The sequence below is a fragment of the Micromesistius poutassou genome (genome assembly GCF_964030765.1).
Source record: "Micromesistius poutassou genome assembly, chromosome: 8".
Lineage (NCBI taxonomy): Eukaryota > Metazoa > Chordata > Actinopteri > Gadiformes > Gadidae > Micromesistius > Micromesistius poutassou.
The window spans coordinates 4,470,240-4,495,239 of NC_140278.1; the positions used below are offsets into that span (position 1 = coordinate 4,470,240).

A 25,000-nucleotide genomic window follows, 5' to 3' on the forward strand; every position below is an offset into this window, starting at 1 on the left:
GGAGGTGGGAGGAGGAGGAGGTGGGAGGTGGGAGGAGGGGGAGGTGGGAGGTGGGAGGAGGGGGAGGTGGGAGGAGGGGGAGGTGGGAGGTGGGAGGAGGAGGAGGTGGGAGGTGAGAGGAGGGGGAGGTGGGAAGTGGGAGGAGGAGGAGGGGGGCAGCAGTGTGGTAATTGCAGCCAGGAGGAGATATGAGATGAAGGTGCTCTGGGATGCGGTGCAGGCGAATCACTTTTAGGTGTTGTCTGTGGACGGGGGTCGGTCAGCCATGCCTGCCTCGCTGGGGAATATGCCCTGTCCCCTCTGGCTTCCTTTACTCCATCTCTCGGTTGTGCTCCTCTGGTCGGCTGGCTCTTTTTCCCGGTTCCCGTCTCTAAATATCTGCCCCAGCCACTTCTAACGGTTTTAATCTCGCTCCAGCGTTTCATTTTTTCTCATTTTTATTCTCTCTCTCTCTCTCTCTCTCTCTCTCTCTCTCTCTCTCTCTCTCTCTCTCTCTCTCTCCCCAGACTTCCTCCCTCACGTAGTCCTTTTCTCAAATTCTGTTCTGTACTTGTGTGAGTATTCTCCATCCATTATCTCAGCCCCCCACTGACTGCATGCCGTCTGCTACTCTGTGCTTCTGGAAATAGCGGTGGCCCACCAGGAATCACTAAGTTATTCTACTTTATCACCCAATTCCCGCTCTCTCCACTTATACCCTGCCACCCTCATTTCACAGCTCTCTCTCTTCGTCTTTCTCTCTGTCTGTCCGTATGTCTGTCTGTTGTTTGTGTGTGTGTCTCTCTCTCTCTCTCTCTCTCTCTCTCTCTCTCTCTCTCTCTCTCTCTCTCTCTCTCTCTTACGCTCACTCTATCCATCACCCTGTCTCTGCCCAATTTCTGGGCTTGACACTTCATTTTCCTCCACTCCTGCCTGTCCCTCTCCCGTGGGAATGCCCCCTCCACACTGTGTTAATAATTCCTTAGGGCTGCCGCTGGCCCAACTTATCCTTGTTATGCAAGATGTGTGTGAGTGTGTGTGTGGGGGGTTTGTCCCACATACCTACATTGAGCATTTTCCTCTTCATGTCTCCAACTTTGAAAAGCCGTTCATCATCCTCTCAGGCGCAAAAGCAGGGCATCGACAAGAGCTAAGGCTTTACCTTTGGCTGTCTCCACTGCTTGACTCCACTGCTTGCATTATACAAAGTGGTGGGCTCAGTGAAGTAATGTTTGGGTCTTAGTGTGTGTGCGGTTGGCATTTCGGGTCTCCCTTCGAAGGTGACAAACCAGACCGCCATGTTGAAAAGTCTTACACCTACAGGCTTTTTTACCAAACGATGGCTTTATAAAAGTCAACACTGAGGTAGAGCAGGTAGAGCAGAAGAGAGCAAGATCTTGAAACCAAATAAACCTTTCCTCTCCCTCTCTCACTACATTTCTCCACCAATGACAAGTGTTGTAGTCATAGATCTGTGATTGACATGCAAGATTAGACTGGGTAGCCCCGCCCATTCTGCCGGCGATTTGAGTTCGCCCTGCAGAAGGGTCTGGAAAAGAGCAATACATTTCTTTCTAGTTTCGATACGTTTTTGCGGGAGCCAATCACCAAGCTGGCTTTTCCCCCTGGCGCGCTATTGGCTGGTTTAACACAAAGACGACAGGGAAGCGATGGCAAGCAGCCAATTGCAAGCAGCTTCCCCAGACCAACGTGCAATCGTAGATTGCATGTGCAAGATGGATTCACCAAACCAATCAGGGATGAGAAGCCCAGATTGTTTCAGCTGTCTAAAATGGCAAATACAGAGGCACAGCCTCGAAACTCGGAACAGATACTCTAATTGCACTCATTAAAAGCTGACAGATAACAATGGCATTCTTCACCAATTAAACTACGGCACTTTTGTGAGCCATGCATGTGTGCTAATGAGCGGTTAGTGATGTTTTGTATCGCACAACAGTGACGTGCATGTTACAAAGGCCTCATTTCTCACCATGTTTATTGATTTGACGGAAGTGTACATCTCATACCTCACACATGAACCCTCCTGGTTACTCACGCTGCTAAATAATTGCAGAAGGCCATAGATAAGTGTGGGTGTGTACTAGTTTGTGTATTTGTGCAAACTTCTGTGTGGCTGCCAGTAAATACATAAGAAATGCATGGGGCTACAAGGTATTTAGATTTGCATCCAGATGGGCATGTCAATTAATTTCAAATACCCTTCACCACATCTCAAGAGGACATCTGAACAATACAATACAGATAGAGTAGCTTCAGGATATCCTTGACACCATGATGCTGCTGACTTGCAATATGTCTGAGTCCAGGTATGCTATTTCTAAATATGGAGAAGGGCGGGCTATTGGGAGTGAATATCTGCATTTGTTTGTTTCGACATGTTCTGTATTCTTCATCCTGCATTCTGTATTTGTCCTCGATTCCCAATTGAAAATGAAACGATCAACGTTGTTGTACTTGAATTGTACAGACAGATTGGACTTGGCTTGACTCTCATAGATGTTGACTCAAGCACCGAAATGATTGGCGTTGAATGAGAGTCAAGCCAAGTCCACTTGATTTGTACACCCCCCCTAAACACAGCTCAAGTTCCAAAGGGCTTCTCAGGCCACGTTGTAATCTTTGAAAGCCCATTCATCGTCTCCTATCTTCTGCTGCTGTTTCCCCACGGACCCGTGCCCGGCACAGACCATCAAGCCGTCGGACATCGCCACGGTGCGCACCCTGGGCCGGCCCCCCCACCTCATCATGCGCATCATGGACTGCGTGCTGCTGCTGTTCCAGCGGCGCGTGAACACCGTGCGGCTGGACCCCGAGAAGCACTGCCACGTCCCCTCCTGGCAGGAGTCCCTCAAGCTCATGACCGCCGGCAACTTCCTGGGCAGCCTGCAGGTGAGCCCACCAGAGAGAATCGGTTGGTTAGCCGAGTTGGAGGAACTTGCGTACAAGGAATTTTGCCTCGGAATTAACACACTAGGCAGTTTGCCTTGAAATTAACATAGGAGTTGGCACAACAGGAATTTGCAGGAGTTTTGCGTTGGATTTAACGTACAAGGAATTTTGCCTTGGAATTTAGGTAGGAGGAATTCTGCCTTGAAATGCATGCACAAGGAAATTTGCCTTAGAACTAATGTACAGGAAAATTTGCCTTGGAATTAACGTAGAAGTAATTTAGCCTTCAAATTAATGCACAAGGAAATTTGCCCTGAAATTAACGTACAGGGCATTTTGCCTTGGAATTAACGCTCAAGGAATTTTGATTTAACATACAAGGAATTCTGTCTTGAAAAAAACGTAGAAGGAATTCTGCCTTGGAACTAAGGTCAAATTAATTTTGCCTTCAAATTAACGTAGAAGGAATATTGCCTTTGAATCAATGTAGAAGGAATTTTGCCATGGAATTAGAAGGAATTTTTTCTGGGGTGCATTGCGACACAAATGACCTAGAAATACATACAAGAGTAAATTAGCAATTTGGGTTACATTTAGGCATTCCAGGGTGGAGGCTGAACGCGCTAACCATGTACCCAGATCAAACACCAACTTTGTATTCATTGTTTCCACTTTTAAAATGTCCTCAGTGTACATGCAGGTGTCCACTCTCACACCTGAATTCATACGCCCACACAACCACACCGTGTGCTGTTGATCACCACCAGATGCCAACTGTGTGTTAAAAAAAATGTAATATTGTTTTTCCGAATTCTTTTAATAGAATAAATAATAGGGGTAGCAGTGTGCTCCCATGGATACATAATAAATAAGGTACTGTGATGCTGGGCACCCTGAGCTAAAAACAAGCTTCTGTGCTCTTTGTGCCACATCACTGTTGACTTATTTGAACATAAAAAAAGTCTAAAATAAACTAGGCCTTGTAATTCCTCTATGGCCACATGGAACTGTTTAAATCCAAGGCTATCTTTGGTCTCCGCAATGCAGTCCCCTGCTTATCTAACGCGTGATAACATAAACAGTTTATTCAAATTTGAATCTTGAATTTGGTCTTCAAAATGCAGTAATTATTGTTTGCATATTCCGAAAGAATGGTAAGGTAGGTCATCGTAACATATTAATTTAAATGACTATTAAGTACTACAAAAAGGTATACAATAACAAGGTTGTGCCCTCTTTCTCCCTCTCTCTATCTTAACCAATACATAATACACCTACGCTCATCAGTTTCGTCCACATCCTCTGTCCATCTGTTGTGTGTTTTGGTATTAATTGCTCCGTCTCTATCGTTCTGACCCTCCTTTGTTCACTCTGTTTTTCATCCTCCCTCTCATGTTCTCTGCTGCGGTGAATGACGTCCGCAACAATTGGCTGATCTCCATGTCTCGCGCTCAGCCCCTCGGTCTGTCTGTCTGTCTGTCAGTCTGACTCGTTCTCTCTCTTTCTGGGTCACAGCTCGCTTTGTAGCGCTGTGCCTGCTGTATCGGTCGATTAATATTTATGTTTGGTTGGAGTTTCTTTCTGCCTTTTCCTGCCTTTTTCTCGTCTTTTTTTGTTTGTTTGTTTGCTCATACGATTCTAAAAGATCTTGTCTTTATTATTAATATTGAATTTTTGGATGCGTTGCTCTCTGCCTTTTCCTGCCTCTTTTCCCCTTTTTGTTTGTTTGTTTGCTTACTCTGACGAGAGTATGAGTTTTGAACTTAAACGTGTACAAAGTCGGCGCACACAACACATTCCCGACAACAACGGACATTAGCATAACAACGTAGCATCGCCTCCCTCTTCAAAATCTCGTCAACACACTTTTTCCTCCCTCGTCGCGGGTTCGCTCCTTAATCTCTTCCTGTATTCCCGCTCCCTCCACCCGCACCACCTGCACCACCCAGCAATTCCCCAAGGACAGCATCCACGAGGAGGTGGTGGAGCTGCTGCAGCCCTACTTCGACATGGCCGACTACAACATCGAGACGGCCAAGCGGGTGTGTGGCAACGTGGCCGGCCTGGCCTCCTGGACCAAGGCCATGGCCTCCTTCTTCTCCATCAACAAGGAGGTCCTGCCGCTGAAGGTATCTCTCTTTGCATTTATTTATTTGTACACACGCTCTGTGTGTGTGTGTGTGTGTGTGTGTGTGTGTGTGTGTGTGTGTGTGTGTGTGTGTGTGTGTGTGTGTGTGTGTGTGTGTGTGTGTGTGTGTGTGTGTGTGTGAGAAAGCTCTGGCAGAATGTACGAAGCAAATGACAAAGCCCGCTTGACAATCAATCATCTTTTTCCCCCCACTGTTCATACACCAATGATGCACAAAATTGGCGATCAATATCATCTGAAAGGACCCATCATGTTCATTCAAATGGTGATTATGAAACGCCCAGAATGCATAAGGGCAAAGAAAACCAATTCCTGAAGACAATTATGTTCCATTCAGAGCAGGGATGAGAATGTGCCAGGAAAAAAGTTTGGCACACTGATCTAATCTCGAATACAAGTTTTACTTGCTTCCTTCACGTTGATTGCATTCAGAACACGCTATGTGATGTACAGAGTGGTTGAGTCACGTGATGAATCACTATTCACACAGTGAAGCGACACCCACACACACACACACACAAACAGAGCTCCTCTTTAAATCTCTTCATCAGATCTACTGCAGATACTCCGCACATACTCTGATCCACCTGCTTTCCTGACTTCTCCTCATCTCCCCTCCTCCATCTTCCCTCTCCTCCTCTCCTCTCCTCCATCTCCTCTCTCCTCCTCTCCTCTCCTCCATCTCCTCTCTCCTCCATCTCCTCTCTCCATCTCCTCTCCTCCATCTCCTCTCTCCATCTCCTCTCCCCTCCATCTCCTCTCTCATTCTCTCAGCACCCTTGCTTGTTATTTATATCCTCAAATGTTGCCCCTGTCCCGATCTGTTGACCAGAGCTTGTTTAGTAAGAGAGAGTCAGAGGGACAACAACTCACTCTGCGCTCTGATCTTGACCTCTCCCTTCCCAATCAAGCAGCACAGCTGGACGATTCTACAAGTACAAATATCTTGAACACACACACTGCTTGAGCCTGCATACAAAGCCACACACACACACACACACAGGCACGCACGCAGGCACGCGCACACACACACAGCTCCTCTTTAAAGCTGTGTCGCTCGAGTGCCTCTTGAAATGCCTTCTTCCTGACCTAACCATAAGCACTTCATCCAATGACCACTTAGTCTCACTCTCACACTCTCTCTCTCTTACTCACTCACTGTCACTCGCTCAATCTCCATTAGGTTTGGGGGGGTTTCTGATAATGGTTCATGGTTGTATAAAATTATGTCCATGTCAATACCATCTCAAAATATGTCTATTTTTTTCCTTCAGAGTAGGATCTCTCTCTCTCTCTCTCTCTCTCTCTCTCTCTCTCTCTCTCTCCCCCCATCCATTCTCCTCTGGGTTCTCATCAGCGGGATGCTTCATGTTCCAGATCCCCTCTCTCTGCCCAGCCCCCCCGCTTTGTGAGCGTAATGAGTGTGACGGGTAGACACTCTGGAGGGCCGGTAACAGCAGACCCAACACTCACGGGACTCGGGCGGTGGAGAACCAGCGCTTTGCGAGCGTTAATGAGTGTGATGCGACGGGGGTAGACGCTCGGGTAAACACACAGGGCCTCACGCGGTGCTTCCCCGTCCCCTCCTCAAGGCTAACCTGGCGGTGCAGGAGGGCCGGCTGGCGCTGGCCAACGTGGACCTGCAGACGGCCCAGGCGGAGCTCGACGCCAAGCAGGCGGAGCTGGACGTGGTGCAGGCCGAGTACGACCAGGCCATGATGGAGAAGCAGGTGAGAGAGAGAGAGAGAGAGAGAGAGAGAGAGAGAGAGAGAGAGAGAGAGAGAGAGAGAGGACGAGTACGACCAAGCTATGATGGAGAAGCAGGTGAGAGAGAGACACACACGCAGAGAGAGAGAGAGAGAGAGAGAGAGAGACAGGAAGCCTGTCACTCGAGTTAACAAGCACTCGTTAAGGAGATTTCAAACGAAACCGGGCCCTCCATATTCACCTTATTCAGCCACGCCCTTTTTTTACATTTCTTGTCTTCTGCATTGTGTGGAAACTTCCAGTCGGCTAGCTACGGCTAGTGAGCTACGTTGAAAAACCCGGCGAATTAAGATGGAGAGGCTAACGTGGGGAGAGACAAAAAGCAATATTAAAAGTTTGGATGGAGGGACTGTGCTTCGCCACGCGAGGTTAATGAACTCCACCGAGTGGGTGGGTGACATGCGGCGGTGGCCTCAGGTGTCTTCTGGGGATATTTTTAATTATTTAGTGCTGTCGGTGGGCGTCGATGGGTCGGCCATGAATTTATTTATTTATTTAATTTTTTTTATTGCACAACACACTATTATTGCAAGGACGCCCGTCTTTTATTCCAATTGTTATGACAGCCCCGCACGGAACAAATAATGCTGGTCATCTTGACTAAAATATCTAATGTGCCACTGTTCTGCAATGGACACAGCTGCTAAACCGGAAGTTCAAACACAAAACGAAACCCACATGGCGCCCCGCTTGTTGACGCGCAGAATAAGGTGAATAGTGGTGGGCTCAGTGAAGTAACGTTTGGGGCTTAGTGTGTGTGTGTGTGTGTGGTGAGCCTTTTGGGTCTCGAATGCATAGCCTCACATTATGCCATGGATCACCTGGCCTTGTGACCTGCTGCTGTGTCGATGGTACATTGCTTTTGAATGCTAATCTAAGATACCTCAGGTTTCAAAGTTAACCGGATGGATTTAATGTTGAACTCGCTGTTTAGAAGTGTTTTCACGTTAGTGTTATAACACAGTGAGAAGCACAGGTCAACAACGGTATGAAACTGTGCACATGGACTGTGGGAAATAATAATTAAAACTAACTTTTAATATATGTAAATGAGTGGAAACTATCCAGGACGAAAAAGAGATTCTGCTCTAAACAAGATTTGGACCGTGCATTTGATTTTTTTTTCTTTCATTTTTCGGTATTACATGCAACCCTGAAGCCAATACATCATGAGATGAAGTAGATTCTGCTCACCTGCGTCAAAAACGTCGTAACAATAACCTGAACGATAATCAGTTATAATGTTCATCATCGTCATTATCATGTAATGAATTCCGGGTTCTTTCAATTTACCGTGGTGCTTAAGGCAGGCCCAATTTTTGTAGTGTTATTTTTAAAATTCTCTATTTTGGCATTGAAGTAGATAGCAGAAGAGCTTCAGTTTGCGAGTGGATTATGTTGATGTATTGCTGACTGTGGATAGATACTGTGTAGAATCAGGTAGCCTGGCACCGCCCGCCTACGTACTACGTACCGCTCAATCTTAATTTCCCTTCAGTACTACTTCTCTGTGCAAATGAAATGAAGTACGTGAGTCTGGTAGTACCAGGCTACTGATCAGGGTTATCTTGAATGATTAACACTTGACAACACAGGTACGTTCATTGACCGGTAATTAACATGAGTTAGCACAGTTACAAGCATTAGCATTATATAGCATGGGCACAGGAATTAGCGTTCAGATTGGGGTTAGGAATATGTTAGTCGGTTAGGGTTAGATACATTTATACCTGAGGTTACATGAAGACCATTAGTCAATGATTGCTAGACCATTTGATAACTCTGAATTAACTTGTCGTTAAGTAAGTGATAATGTATAGAATGCCGGTCATTATCGGGAAAATAAGCCTTGACAGGGCGAACAGGACACCGACGCGAAGCGGAGGTGTCCGGAGGTGTTCCATGTTAACATTATGAACCTGTTTGACTCTTAGTCTCCATCAAGGAGGGAATCTGCCTGCAGCAATGCATCACTACTTTCTACCTTTTCCACTTGGCTAACGAGACAGCAAGTTAAATGGCCTGTCGTTGTTCCAAGCCAAGCACAACCATCAGAATGACTTACGCTTTCATCTCCGTGGCTAAACGCTCAATTTCGCCTCATTATCGTCTTCCCGAAGCCTCTAAATCCAATAAGAACCGTCAGTGTTTCTTTTTCGATGGGCTACATTCTGCAATTCAGCTCCAACGCCCCCAAAACAGTGTTACAGCCTTTGGAACCCCGTCGTGAACAGGATTAACTTTAAAGCAATCTGATAGTTCCTAAAAGAAAAGAAAAACAAGTTTAATTAATTTTTGAAAAGATGGGCTTGCGATTAGACGCAAGCGGAGAAGGCTGTGAAAAGATCAAGGCGGCAGAGTGATCAAACAAAAGCTGACGTGTGTGTCATCATCATCAGCATATTTTCCCGCGAGACGCAGTAGTGGCCTTGGGGCACTCCTGCTTGGACCTGTGGTTCAGCAGTCGCAGGAACTGTGTTCTCTTCATCGTCATTCTCCTGGCCTGCTGAAGATCAACGTCCAGCAGCCTCTCTATCAGAGTCAAAACCGTTCTTCACATGCTCAGGTCAAATATGACCTGTTTCTGTAGTTCGCTATTGTCCAGTCTGCATACATGACCTACATACTTAAGGTGTTGTAGGTAACAAAAGTCATGTATCTGGAGGGCGTCAGTTATGTAGCGCAGCTGTTTGTTAGAGATCTTGAAACTCCAGTCCAGGTCACCGTTGACTTGGTCATTTTGGGTCAATATTCTTCGTGTTTGTGTGTGGAGATGTAGAAAAGACAAAGGTAACGTGCTCCACGTGGTCGGGGGACAAAGCGTTTGGTCACGGCCGCCGGGCCTGCGTCCTAAACGGTATTCCTTCCACGCAGAGTAACGTGTGATGGACGCTTCTAAGGTGTGGACGCTTCTCTTCAGACGCTGTTGGAGGACGCGGACCGGTGCCGGCGCAAGATGCAGACGGCTTCCAGCCTCATCAGCGGCCTGGCCGGGGAGAAGCTGCGCTGGACGGAGCAGAGCAAGGAGTTTGCGGTCCAGAGCAAACGCCTCGTGGGTGGGTTAGCGTCGCGGTTCAACCTCGAATACTGTCGGTTTTGGACGTGAATTTGTGCATCTCGTCGGTGGTTCTGTTGTAGTTTCAAGCCTTTTTTTTTTTTCAAGCCTTTTTTTGAACATGATATTCTGTGATTCTGTTGCACAGCAGTACTGCTCAAAGGTGATGCACTGCCCTACGTGTGATGTCTTTTATCATGTTGGGTTATATTATGTTTTTATATAGGAGATACAGATTTTGAGTCATCACATTGATTGAATCAGGTTAATTATGACACCGTAAATACATACTGATTTGCAAATAAATCACCCTCATCAATCACAAATATCATAATTACACTAATACTAATAGTAATACTAACAACAAAACAGTCATTCAATTCAATAGTAAACACGAGTGGTCGTGGTCCATTCTCCCCGTCCGCGTTGTCCAGGCGACGTGCTGCTGGCCACGGCGTTCCTGTCCTACTCCGGCCCCTTCAACCAGGAGTTCCGGAACCTGCTGCTGGGCGACTGGCAGCAGGAGCTGAAGCAGCGGCGCATCCCCTTCGCCCACAACCTCAACCTCACCGAGCTGCTCATCGACGCGCCCACCGTGGGCGAGTGGAACCTCCAGGTCAGAGCCCGGCCCACCCCGGCCCCCCCCCCCCGCCCCCCAGACCATCCAGATATCAGCGTTGGGTTTCATAATTAATAAAGGTTGGGCGTTTGTTTGGTGGCAATTGATTTCCAAACATCCCTATAGTCTTTTTTTTTTTTGTGTGTGTGTGTGTGTGTGTGTGTGTGTGTGTTTGTGTGTCTATGTACAGTATATGTGTGTGTGTGTGTGTGTCTGTGTGTGTGTGTGTGTCTGTGTGTGTGTGTGTGTTTGTGTGTCTATGTATATGTGTGTGTGTGTGTGTGTGTGTGTGTGTGTGTGTGTGTGTGTGTTTGTGTGTCTATATATATGTGTGTGTGTGTGTGTGTGTGTGTGTGTGTGTGTGTGTGTGTGTGTGTGTGTGTGTTTATACAAGTCTTTTCATGGGACAACGAAATGTCCATTCTCATAGCATTCAAAAATATCGGAAAACCAACAATTTTCCTTAAAGATATTTTGTTTACTTATTCTTGAACCTCACAAAATAACTTGAAGCCTCCTGGCCGTAAACTTCTCCGTTCCGCGTTACCGTCCCCCCCGCTCCTCCAAGAGTCTCCTGAGAAAACCAATCGGTCACATTAAACGGCTCTCTCTTCGACACTGCCTCCCCAAACAGCATCACCGGCGTGTGTTCCACGCCCGCTGGGGGTCGCGGGGTCTTGGTCGGAGTGTGTTTTTGGGTGGCAAATGTGTCTGAATGAACGGCCGACCTCCTATAGCTGGGTGATGGTGTTCGTTGGGACAGTGTGCATGCGCCTTCAAAGACCTTTGAGTAGAATAACAAAAGTTGACATTATGAACCAGTACCATATTACCATTAAGACACAAGGTCCGACTGTGTATCAAATATCTATATCTATATCTAGATGCATAGATCTTCCTGCAATTAAACCGCCTTCAAATAACATCGCCGTGACACTATGGCTCAGGGTTTCCGTTGTCCGGTAATTACCAGACATGGGCTGGAAAAAAAATTTAATGTCTGAATGTAATCTCTCAGGTCAAATTGTCTTATTGAAATTTGCTAATAATCTGTCTAAATAATAGTCTGCTGACACCGCTCCTCTTATCGATGCCGTAAGCCTATTTTCCTAATGAAATCTTTGCAACGATTTGTTTTAATTTAAACTAAAATGTGACAGAGAGCGCGGTGAGCGGTGCACGGTGCACTAGGACAGTGCAGTGACCGGTCTGGGCGCAAGCATTCGCTACCACAGAAGCGATGCTCTGAAGGAAACTCCCCCTATTGGATTTTGCGATTCTATCCATTTCGTTCCCCCATGTACAGCGTGGAGTGGGTTATACGGCCTGATTATGTAATTATTTAAGCTACATAGCCTAATTAAGAAGCGGTAACATGATATTTGACCGGCATATCTTCTAAATGTCTGGAAAACGAAACCTCTGCAGGTCACTTTGACAGGCACCGTTTTTTTCTAGCAGGAACGCTGCTATGGCTATAGGCAATTGTAATTAGATGTAACCATCCTACTGTGACGGTAACCTTTATCGAGTGGGATAAAGGGATTTAACACTAGGCTCAACACCTATGAGACTTACAGCCCACTAATTGGAGGGGCATGAATACATGGTGACAGACACCATCAAGGATCTACCACTAATGCGCAGTGTGACAGGATCATCACAAATAGACCTCTCATATCAAAAAGCAATGTCACAACCAACTGAACACGAGCACACAACCTGTCACATTAACTCACACAACGACTGGGCAAGCAAAAAGATGCAGTAAATAACACAAATAACACAATCAGAATTCAACAGATTCCAGCCAAGCTGCTGGGCCTGAACGCACAGACAGGCCACACAATGGGGCGGTATTAGCTCAGGAGGTAGAGCGGGTTGACTGGTAACCGCGAGGTTGCTGGTTCGATCCCCGGCTCCCGGAGTGTTGTGGTGTCGCTGAGCAAGACGCCTCACCCTAATTGCTCCTGACGAGCTGGCTGTCGCCCTGCGTGGTTGACTCCGCCGTCGGTGTATGAATGTGTGCATGAATGGGTGAATGTCAGTCAACACTGTAAAGCGCTTTGGCTATATAAATGAGGACCATTTACACAATGTGAACATCATTCACACAAGCAGCAAAGATCTAAAGCAGGCAATAATAATACATATAATGATATTAATAATATTAATACATAGCTATTAACAGCTATGGCACCTGCTCACAACAAACTGTGCTGTTCATGTTTCTGATACAACAGCTAAGTGATACCTGTGATACCTGTATCTCTCTGCCGAACATTTGCGAACATAAAAACTAATTATTTTGGAGCAAAACATAAAACCTTTACATAAAATTGAAAAATTCCTAAGCCCCCTTGAGACACCTCGTGGAGCCAGGACCGTCGAGTGGATAAACAAATCCATCAAAATTACCGTAGCTGCTCATCATTTGAAAACAAAGTCCATCGTTTTTTTCTTTATAGATGTCTATAGATGTATTCAATGACACGGTCCAATAAAGTTCTGAAAAATAGTCCTCTGCTTTCCTTCCTTCTCCACTGCCATGGACACAAATGCTGACAGTCGGGCCTGCCCAGTCTTATTCCTTTGATACATTTCAATGCTTTTAAGGGCTGAAAATGTCCGCAGAGGCAGTAGATACTGGTGGTCACACCAGTATCTACTGATGGTCACAGCCAAACTATCACAAACAAACTATCACAGCCAAACTATCACTCCTCATGGGGGTCTACTATGCTGCTGTACTATGTGTCTACTATGTGCTAGCTCCTTTACAGAAACGCTCTTCTCAAAGACTGTGCTGACTGTGCTCTTCTCAAAGACTGTGCTTCCTTGAGGTGTCCCTCAAGGAAGACACGGCTGAAAAATACTGCCAAGCAGCTTTGTGCGCTTGGGGGATCTGGAAAATAAAACGCAGCTTCGATGTCCCCTGAGTCAGTACTAGATTAAGTCAATGTGCACGGCAAAATAAATGTAATATTATTAAAATGAATGAAGCCCTCACCTTAAGTTAAGCCTGCACCCCATCAAGTCCAGGTGATATGACTGTGGCACCATCAAAGCATCATGCCACAACTTTATCCAGGCTTTCCAGGAATCAGATGATACAAGCAGCAATGGCATCAGCCCCCTTGCCACTCAGAATATCCTCAAATTTTACAAACCTTTACTTGGCACCCGTGTCTGTCACACAACGGAGCATCAGTGCCAGCTGGATACACATCTGTAGTTTCCTCCACCATAACTCCTCCACCATAAATCTCTCTTTGCATCTTCTCTCCCAATCACTTCAGCGATAGCACTAATCAGGTTGTTTTGTATTATGCCCAGTACGTCCCAGTAGACACTTTGTTAGTGTAAAGATGGTAATGCAAATCTGTGTTGTGCACGGACAGAAAGGAAACAAGCTTGACATAGTCACCCCTCATTGTTGACTCCTTGCTTTCACCGCGTCCCCTAAATGATAGTCCTTGTTCACCTAAAAAGATGACACCATGGATCATCTGTCTTTTCAGCATTTCTCTATTTTCCTTGACTCTTTCATCTTGGAGGCCTGCTTCCCTTGGCATTTGTTTGTCGAGTTGTTGTTGGTCCACTTGGGTATCTCTGAACATTTTCAATCGTGCTGTGGCTTGTGAGTTTCGCTCGTCTCTGCCGCTCTTTGGTGTATCGCTGGTGCTGCCTATGTTTGGCAATTTTAGGTTTGCACACCCAGCGTGGCTCCAGAGACCGTATCGGTCAGCTGCAAATAACAGGCATTCCCTGCAACATGATTTGCAATGTTCCTCTCCACGCTGTAAGCCGGGTGTACCTTTCATACGTGCCTGATTGAAAGTGCAGCACCCATCCTTTCCCCTGCTGTGACAGGACTACTATGTGTGGGGTTGATCTAACCTATTTCTTTAATATCTTTTCCTCCAATGGTGCTTCTCAAAAAAATGCTTTGCCAATATTATATGATTCTCCTCATTCAGCCATATTTATTATCGTTCTTGTTCTTAATCAATAGTTACAAATGTACAAATCCATCATCATTTCAGTCAGGTGAAAAGCCATTTAAATAAATCCCGATGTGCTTGCCTGGATTCCCCTTTCATCGTGCATGATTGGATGTTCACCTTACACACCTCTGAACACCCGCAGGGCCTGCCCAACGACGACCTGTCCATCCAGAACGGCATCATTGTCACTAAGGCCGCTCGCTTCCCGCTCCTCGTCGACCCCCAGACCCAGGGCAAGATCTGGATCAAGAACAAGGAGGCCGGGGGCGAACTGCAGGTCGGTCCGCCGGCACCTCTCATCAGTCAGACGTCAGACCCCCTCTCAAATTATCTAATATCATTGACTAAATAATAAAAAAATTAAAAAATTAAAAATAGAAATCTTCGACCCTGGTCGGACCTAGGGTCGAAGATTTTTATTCTTTTTTTTTTTTTTTTATTCTCTGCTGATCACAAACGCTACTCTCGCGCTCCATCTTGTCCAGCAATCCCTTCAGGGATTTCAGCAGACAGGTCCTACAGATGTGTTGATGACTCCCCAAGGTCCTGACACCTGTCAGGGACTTTCTCCCCCTGAGAAAAGGGACATGGCAATCGCCTTCATAATTTGTGAAGTCCACCCTCACTTGTTTGCCTGAGGATTAGCATAGCATAGCAATCTCATTTTCTAAATCCCTCTTAAACAACCATCCATGAAACTGCGTGATCTTGTCTTACTGAGTGTTATGGGTGGCTATTTCAGACACTGCCACGACTCGGTGAGAACATTAGAACAGCATTAACAAGGAATTTGACCAAGCGAATCAGGCTCCTGTAGTCGTCATTGTCCTCTCTCTCTCTTCCCCGGTGGGGTCTCCCAGATCACCTCCTTAAACCACAAGTACTTCAGGAACCACCTGGAGGACTCCTTGTCCCTGGGGCGTCCCCTCCTGATCGAGGACGTAGAAGAAGAGCTGGACCCTGCCCTGGACAACGTCCTGGAGAAGAACTTCATCAAGACCGGCTCCACCTATAAGGTGAGGAGGTCCTCCCCCTGGGTTGGGGGAGCCATATCTGCCAACCCCCCATGGGGTTGGCAGATATGCTTGGGATAAAAACAACAGATTACACTCCATAGTGTTTTGAGAACAAAAATGTCTTCAACCTAGATTCAAAAGCATCCACAGACCCTGCTTCCCTAATATGTTGGGGTAGGTTATTCCATAAATATGGGGCACGGGAGGCAAATGCTTTCTTACCAACTGATTTTTTCGGTGGATGGGATGACCAAAAGACCAGCGTCCGCAGAGCGAAGGAGGCGTGCAGGTGAATATATGTGTAGAAGCTCAGACGAGTACAAAGGTGCCAATCCATGAAGTGCCTTATATGTTAAGAGGAGGATCTTGAAGTCAGCCCTGGCCACTATTGGAAGCCAATGTAAGGAAATCAGTATATATTATTTATATACTATATATATTTATATACAGTATATATATATATATATATATATATATATATGTGTATGTATATATATGTATGTATTTATATATGTATATATATCTATATGTATATATAGATATACGTATATATAACAAATATATGCACTCTTCAATGTATTTACACACACATACAGTCACATTCGCTGTCATATACACCAACCCAGTATGCATATCTGGCAACCCCATGGGGGTATATATATATATGAAAACCCCATGGGGTATATATATATATATCTGGCAACCCCATTATTATTTATATATATTTATTTATTGATATAAACTGTATATAAATATTGATATTTTACTAGGTGTTTAGATTTTAAAAATATATATCTTAAAGGTTTTAAAAGGTCTGGGATCTACAAACACATTTGTAGCCACAAGCTACATGTGGCCAAGCAGATGGGGTTATAGGCCAAGGTTGGAAACCACTGCCTTATTTCAGGCAGTGACCTCTTGTGCATTTCACATCGCTCTCCGTGGTCAAAAGGTAATTTCTTTCCGGGGAGCTCTTTGCTGTGTTGTAGCTGACTGTGGGACATGATTGTGTGAAACAAGGTCAGTTAGTCCCAAGGGCTTCAATAGTTCTGTATGGCTGTACGCAAGAGATACAATCTCCATCTAAAATGAGTGTATTTTAGTTAGTGAACAGAAGTGCAGAAAGCTAAATCCTACAGTGTTGTTTGGCTCATTGGGGAAATGGAAAGACTGACAGTATAATTAAATGAACTACTTCTTTGAATAACTTCAGAAAGTGCATTAATAAACAAACAGTCTCTATCATAACCACACTCGGCCTGACAGCTACTGAACTTTAGCTTTTAAGTAAGGAGGCTTTACTTTGCTCACATCTCTCTGTCTATGTGTCAGCTCGAGTTGGACCAGAAACCATCACTGCCAGATGTTTTCCCCCCTATTTGATCTGTTCCATTGTCACAAATATGGACTCTTCTCTTCTTTCCCAAACAAGAGGAGCCTGGGTTGGTCTGAATGCGTTATGTCAACGTTGTTTGTTACAGATGAATGGCTATCCTCATGAATGCACTGTATTTGACCTTAGTCAGTACATGTAGTGACACTGACACCCCCAAGGGCCTTCGTTTTTCATTGCATTTTTTCAACATTGACTTTAACTTTAGTTGAATCAAACATAAACCACATTCAAATGATACTTATATGTATTAAGTTGATAAACATGTGACTGAAGGAGATGTACACACATACAGACTGGCACATACGCACACAAGAAGCAGCACCATTACCATCACCAAGCCTGACCCTAGCAGGGAGGGTGGAGAGAGAGCCGTTTGAAAGTGAGGGAGACGGAGTGGCTGCTCGTGTCCAGAGGCATTTGTTTGTCCCTCATTATCGCCTCTCTACTCCCAGCCCATGCTGATGCCACTTATACAGCAGCTTATATATGCAGCAGCTCACTCCCTTGTATATTTACACACACAAACACACACACAAACACACGCACACGCTCACACTTGACACACACACACACACACACACACACACACACACACACACACACACACACAATCTGGGAGGATGATATCACTCCAGAGTCTTTGGCCTTCTGTGGCGAGCACTAGTTAGCATGTGTTCTGTCCAGACACAAACACCAACACTAATCACTGGAGAGCCTCCAGCCTTCTCTCTGTTTCGCTCTCTCTCTCGCGCTCTCTCTCTCACGCTCTTTCTCTGCTGTCCCTCTCCGTTTCTGTCTCTGTATCTGTGTCAGTCTCTCACTCGCTCTCGCTCTCGCTCTCTCTCTCTCTCTCTCTCTCTCTCTCTCTCTCTCTCCCTCTCTCTCTCTCTCTCTCTGCTGTCCCTCTCTGTCTCTCTCCCGCTGCGTTTGTCTCCTTCACCAAGATGAGGTCCTTATTCTTTAAATATCACTGCCGGGTTGAGTAAATTACGGTCTCTGCAGAGAGCTCTGGGGACAGGGAGCATGAAAGATAATTATATATCACTACCGGTGATAGAGCATCGCCTAGAGCCAAAACACACACACGCACACGCACACACACACACACACACACACACACACACACACACACACACACACACACAATTAGCCTTTTTATGTTGCATTGCTCTTTGTCTGCTTGACATCAGATTGTAGTTTAACATGTATTCTTAAATCTAGGTCTTGCAGCCGCACATTGCTTACAGATATGCAACAATGAGCCATGTCCTTGTCAGGGCGACATTGTACAATATTATTTAAATTATATTGCACAGTATTTGAAAGATGTTACTGAAAGATGAAAGATGATACGACTTCAAAACATATCATGTCGCAGCTGACATAACAACACATACATCTCTCCTAACTCCTCCTCCTCCATCGTCTCCTCCTCCATCTCCCCCTCCTCCATCTCCCCCTCCCCCTCCTCACTCTTCCTCCTCCTCCATCTCCCCCTCCTCCATCTCCTCCTCCCCCTCCTCCTCCTCCTAACTCTTCCTCCTCCTCCATCTCCTCCTCCGTCTCCCTCCCCCCCCCCCCCCCCTCGCAGGTGAAGGTGGGGGACAAAGAGGTGGACGTGATGCGGGGCTTCCGGCTCTACATGACCACCAAGCTGCCCAACCCCGCCTACACCCCGGAGATCAGCGCCCGGACCACCATCATCGACTTCACCGTCACCATGCGGGGCCTAGAGGAGCAGCTGCTGGGCCGGGTCATCCTCACCGAGAAGCAGGTAGCATCCCCAGGAAACACTGGGGCTTTCAGGCCTGAAAAACCCGCAGTAATGATCAGTGGAAAGGCAGGCCTCGCCACTGACGATGGCGATGGGCTCAGCCTATGCTAGCCTGGACCGGATCGTTTTCTTTACTTTTCTTTACTTTTCTAAACTGTTTTTTTTTGTTGTTATAAATGGTCCACGGACATGGGCTGTGTAGCATCCATAACAGCGAGTTGACCGTATCACTGGATGTCTAGTGTGAATAAACGTCTCCTGAGAAATGTGGTAGTGTTGGAGGAAAGCGCCTGCACAACAGGATGTACTCCCTGCAGCAAATGGAGAAGCATGAGAGGGAGCAAGATGAACGATGGGGTTGTTGGGTTGTTGATTCTCGGTGGTTTACAAAGAGAAAGGCGACCAACTGCCGGTGACTCCTCCGCATCATCGTAGCAGTTACCTTGAATTCATATATGCGCCATACACTTAGGGAAATAGAGACCTCGGAAAGAAGCGAGGATAAAGACAATCCTTTCTTTTAAGAACAGAAAATGAAAATAGCAAGAAAGAGCAAATTGTAGCAGAACAGAGCAATCAGGCAAAAAGATAAAAAATTCTTACAGAGTAAGAATTTCAGGTAGTGTTCGATAAAAAAAATCGTATACACTTAGAGACTTTATAGTCTCATAATCCTAGTTGCATGGGGTTGGACAGAAACATAAAGCCCTCACAATAAAAAACTGTTGTTGAGACCACTGGAAAGCTCCCCTGTTGACTCGACTTGCTTATTATAAATACGAATTCCGTGCGCTATGAAGAGTGACATCTTCTCCATGTTTAGATTGGGATGCTTACAGAGGTCACAGCCATCTATTAAAGCATGGCAGCCTCTGATTTATGATTAGGCATTTTATTAGAATTGGTTTCATGAAGGATTGTTTTTTATTCGAACGGCTACGATCGCGTTGCCGTATTACGTCAGAAGGGGTTATCGTTATGAATCGGTTGAAGATGGTTTGGTTGAAGATTGCACGAGACGGAACCTGGCACATAAACGAAAATGACTTGCGGCAAAGTGCATGATCCACTGATTAGTTCCTCCCCATCCAAGGGCTTTTCATCTAACAAATGGACATTTCTGTCGATTGAGAGACCTGTTGAGGGCGATTAGTCAAGATAGGGGCATCACTTGTGACGGCTTGAACCTATAAGGGTTAATTTGAAGATAAGCTGTGATATATAGGGCTGAGGGGTGTCTCCGAGATTAACAATTAGTTTTGTATTTATGCATTTTGCAGTTAATCTGTGCTTCGGGTTACAGGAGAATGTAGTGGACAAGATGTGTGGAAAATAAGACACAGGTTAACAGGTTATGTCCAGGGAATGCCATCGTTCACACATACACAGTGACTCGTTTATGTGGGACTGTGTATTATTTATGATAGTTAATTAACTATAAATTCATTCTCAGGGGGAATAATACAGATTTGTGTAAAAGGTTATCCTACACGCTTACTTTTCCTTTGTTGTCCTTTGTGGATTGTTTAATCATGTAAATGTTAATACTGTAATGCCGTTGTGAAAAGCCAAACATAATAAACTAATTGAATCACAGAAGAAATGCGGGCATCAGCCACAACGGCCCCGTTGCGTTTCTCTGCTGGACGTTGAGATTATCACCACATGCTCTTCTTCTGCTCCGTCTTCGCTCAGTGAGCACTTTGGTCTCTAGACTGCGTCGGCCTCTGTGAACAGGAAGTCCATGTTTGTCCATGGTTAACCCAGAGCTTTGTTTGCCGCCCCGCCTTGCCATCTTCCAAGGCAACGGAGTGGCCGTGGCAGAGGCAGAAGCCGGCGGCTTGGGCAGCCATGTTTACCGCTGTTCCATGTATCAGGCAGTGAGTCAGCCACCGTTGCGCAAAGCCACTTTCAATTTAAGGTTTTCAGAGGGTGAATGGGAGGGAGGAAAACACATATATAATGATAATAATAATAACAGCAGATTGGAGTTAGAACAAAGCTAGGCCGGGTTCTGTCAACCGTGGGTGTGTGTGTGTGGGGGTACAGGAGCACTGATCCTTGAACCACTGCCGTTTCCCGGGAGACACAGCGGAACTGCGTCAATCACCACCATGTGTCACCCTTTGTCACTCTCCAAAGTGACACTCTAACCCTGATGAAACCAAATCCCAGCTGTGTGTGTGTGTATGTGTGTGTGTGTGTGTGTGTGTGTGTGTGTGTGTATGTGTTGATATCTACCACAGCGATTATGTGTACATGTGTGTGTGTGTGTGTGTGTGTACGGTGTGTGTGTGTGTGTGTGTGTGTGTGTGTGTGTGTGTGTGTGTACAGTGTGTGTGTGTCTGTGCGTGTGTGTGTGTGTGTGTGAGCATGAATTGATTAATCCACTGGTTTTGGCTTTTTGCAGCAAATCCGCGATGAATCACTCTTTGTTTTGTGCAGCGGTTGTTGTTTATTCTACTTTCAACGGTTCTTGTATTTGATGTGAAAACAGAAGCCTGGCTCATGGCTGGCTTGTTGTTTGTTGGTTGTTTGTGTGTGACCTCAGGAGCTGGAGAAGGAGAGGACAGACCTTCTGGAGGACGTGACGTCCAATAAGAGGAAGATGAAGGAACTGGAGGATAATCTGCTCTACAGGCTGACCAGCACACAGGCAAGGGATCCCAACTTCCTCAAATGCCAGTCGTGTGATTGGCTAAAGGTCGTACGATCTGAAAAGAGCAGAAGAGGGCAAGGTGCTGAAACAAAATAACCACAACGAACGTCATTCTATCTGCGATGGTTTAGCACGCAGACCATAGAGTAAAGGGGGGCCCGAGCAAGCCTTGGAGCAAGCCATGAAGATGACGTTAGCATTAGCATTTGGTCAGTGTATTGTGTGCGGTCCGAATTCCCTCCATTGAGTGCCCTGTTCATGAATACATAGCTCTTATCTGATCGTGTTTAACGGCGATAAACGTACAAATATCGCAACGCTACGGACAGCTTGGGTCGTCCTCGTTGCATCGGCATGCCTTTGGTTTCACAAAAATCAGAGCTTTTCATGCACATGAAACTTTCGGTCAATAAGTCTGTCCAGCGGTTTACAGTTTGGATGAAGCCTAAATCCAAAGTGTAGAAGTTTAGAAAATACATTTTCAGGAGGGGGCTTTGATTAGAAACAGTGGGTGCCTCAGCCTCTCTAAACTGGGTCTAACATCGCAGCCTTGATGCCAAATGTTCTTATCAGCTCACTTGGTCCTGTGTAAATACGGTGCACTAGGGGTCGCTGGTGGACGACGAGAGCCTGATCGTGGTCCTGGGCAACACCAAGCGCACTGCCGAGGAGGTCACCCAGAAACTACAGATCGCCGCGGAGACAGAGATCCAGATCAACGCTGCCAGGGAGGAGTACCGACCCGGTAGGACTTCTTACACAATACTCAGCATTCGGCATACTTCCTGTGAAGGAGCAGTAAAATGCAGACATTGTGTGCTATAAGTCAGTAGAGCAACGCTGGTGTGGTTTATTTAGAGTTCACCCTGTCTCCATAGAGACCCAAGTGTCCTGAACTTACAGTACGCTTAACTGACAGAATGTTCAGAGACCGATACAAAACCACTTGAGTGTTTTATGAGGGTTGGCAAGTTTGTCTGCAAATGACTTATTCGGTCTCGGCCAGCCCTAAATTGGCGTCTTCTGAAGTATGCTGCCAGCTTAGCCTCTTAAGAATGAGTTATTATTATATTAGTGTCTCTCGTGACAGATAAGGCACTCTAATCTAGCCCTGTTCACCACGTCAGTGGATCCAGAAATCCTGAGGGTATTTCGACCAATCCCGGCACAGTGTTAAGGTATGGATTACAATGGCCTTTCTTGGACGTGTTTTCGGAGGGGTATATTTCCGTGTGTCCTCATTGGTTGAATATATTGGATCCGGCTCTTGATTTCTGGATCCGGCTCTCTGCTCCTACTGTGCATAACAATGAGAATGAAAAAAGAATGTGTAGCTTTTTGGATTATGGATTAACATTTATGCACCAGCCCCCTCCCCCTGCTCTGAAGTACAGAAACGCGGGTGCTTAGCAACAAGACTTGATTTATTCATAGGACAGTTTCAAGACGTCCTGTGTCACAGCCTATTGCCAAATATATTCTCATGTCTTTGGAAAAAGTTGTTTTTCATTCTGCACTCAATGACTGGTGAAGATCTAAATGAATTCTAAAAGGCATTTTCAAGCAGTCAAGTAAGTAAGCTCTAAAAAAGAGAATCATGTCATGTTATCCGGTGCCTTTTTCACTCAGTAAAACCAGAATAAATATGTGACATTTTAAGTCCTGCTTGTCTTAATACCATTTGGTTTATTAATTTCATACTTAGTTTTGTGAAAGTCATATCTATTGGGATTATTAACTCTGCATGTGTGTGTGTGTGCGCATGGTTGTGTGTGTCTGTGTGTCTGTGTGTCTGTGTGCACACGCGCGTGTGTGTGCCTTCCCTCCTGCGTTCCTGCATGCGTGCTTGCATATGTTTGTGTGTGTGCGTGTGTGTGTATGTGTGTGTGTGTGTGTGCGTGTGTGTGCGAGTGTGTCTCTCCACAGTGGCCACCAGGGGCAGCATCCTGTACTTCCTGATCACAGAGATGAGTGTGGTGAACGTCATGTACCAGACCTCCCTCAGACAGTTCCTGGGACTCTTTGACCTTTCCCTGGCCCGGTGAGAGCTATTAGCAGTTATGAGCATTAAGCCTGGCTAACAGACTAATCTACAGGCGTTTGGCTTTGTAGACTCTACTATAGAATCAGTGCAGAATCCCAAGGGGATTTTCTACTCTTCTGAATCTTATGAATACGTGTGTTGGAAAATAAAAGCTCTGCTACAATTTAGGCTTAGTCGACAGGATGGTCTATGAAATTGACCTGACCCGACCATCTTTTGAGAAATTACAATATTGGCATTCCTGCAAACTGAGTGGTTTAACCCGGGCCGCATTGACCTGAGAACCACTACATTATCCCTCCTCCATTCAGGAGCGATGCTCCAGATGACTTTAGACCTCGGGACGTGATCATGTATTGACCTCTCGTACCAAAGAGCTCCTGTTCCCCGTAACGACGTCCAAACTCAGTCCCCTACCTCCACACTCAGTCCCCTACCTCCACACTCAGTCCTCTACCTCCACACTCAGTCCCCTACCTCCACACTCAGTCCCCTACCTCCACACTCAGTCCTCTACCTCCACACTCAGTCCCCTACCTCCACACTCAGTCCCCTACCTCCACACTCAGTCCTCTACCTCCACACTCAGTCCCCTACCTCCACACTCAGTCCCCTACCTCCACACTCAGTCCTCTACCTCCACACTCAGTCCCCTACCTCCACACTCAGTCCTCTACCTCCACACTCAGTCCCCTACCTCCACACTCAGTCCCCTACCTCCACACTCAGTCCCCTACCTCCACACTCAGTCCCCTACCTCCACACTCAGTCCTCTACCTCCACACTCAGTCCCCTACCTCCACACTCAGTCCCCTACCTCCACACTCAGTCCCCTACCTCCACACTCAGTCCCCTACCTCCACACTCAGTCCCCTACCTCCACACTCACTCACACTCACATGATTATTGAAGGGATTATTTTTGAGTTTTTTTTTTTCATTAATACACAGGATGAGATGTTATAATCCCTTGTGCCAAAATCCAAGGAAAACACATATTCAGCAGCCCCTGTCCAAACCAACCTTATAAGCACGCTGGCTACGAAGCTACCAACCAAAGGTGAAAAACACGAGACAACTAGCCCAACTAACAGCAGTAAGCAGAATATCATTGGGGTTATCAAGTGGGCACCCTCTTTCACAGGTGTTTCGTTAAGTTAGGCCCACTTAATATAGAGATAAAAAAAGTACAATGCACCTATCCTATCCTATGGCTATCACAGTCTAAAAACAGCAATGTCACCTTCAACAGACCCAGGCTCCGTTTAAGTGCAAGCTCCAGGTAGTGACAATGCCCCCCTGTCCAAACCAACCTTATAAGCTGGCTACTAAGCTACCAACCAAAGGTGAAAAACACGAGACAACTAGCCCAACTAACAGCAGTAAATACAGCAGTAAGCAGTAAGCAGAATATCATTGGGGTTATCAAGTGGGCACCCTCTTTCACAGATGTTTCGTTAAGTTAGGCCCACGACACCTCCTGAAAACATGATGCATTTATTCCGCATTTCTCTCCAAAAAAACACTTTGGGACTGAGAACAAAAATGTTCAAATTGAAAATGTTTAAATCGAAAATAATTTACAAATATGTATCCAGCTGTTCTGCGATAAAAAAAAAACAC

The 25,000-nt window shown here is 45.9% G+C and overlaps 1 protein-coding gene across 1 annotated transcript in view; it reads left to right on the forward strand.

The window, feature by feature from the left end:
* dnah5 (dynein, axonemal, heavy chain 5) overlaps window positions 1–25,000 on the forward strand; it is a gene marked incomplete at both ends in the record, with an annotated part of 140,136 nt that overhangs the window by 90,881 nt on the left and 24,255 nt on the right. Inside the window, 11 exons of the mRNA XM_084471872.1 lie at window positions 2,689–2,892; window positions 4,842–5,021; window positions 6,634–6,771; window positions 9,729–9,864; window positions 10,298–10,479; window positions 14,632–14,766; window positions 15,350–15,505; window positions 18,493–18,675; window positions 21,227–21,331; window positions 21,941–22,079; window positions 23,261–23,375. Of these exons, the coding sequence (XP_084327998.1) occupies window positions 2,689–2,892; window positions 4,842–5,021; window positions 6,634–6,771; window positions 9,729–9,864; window positions 10,298–10,479; window positions 14,632–14,766; window positions 15,350–15,505; window positions 18,493–18,675; window positions 21,227–21,331; window positions 21,941–22,079; window positions 23,261–23,375 (1,673 nt within the window). The remainder of the gene's footprint in view (window positions 1–2,688; window positions 2,893–4,841; window positions 5,022–6,633; window positions 6,772–9,728; window positions 9,865–10,297; window positions 10,480–14,631; window positions 14,767–15,349; window positions 15,506–18,492; window positions 18,676–21,226; window positions 21,332–21,940; window positions 22,080–23,260; window positions 23,376–25,000) is intronic.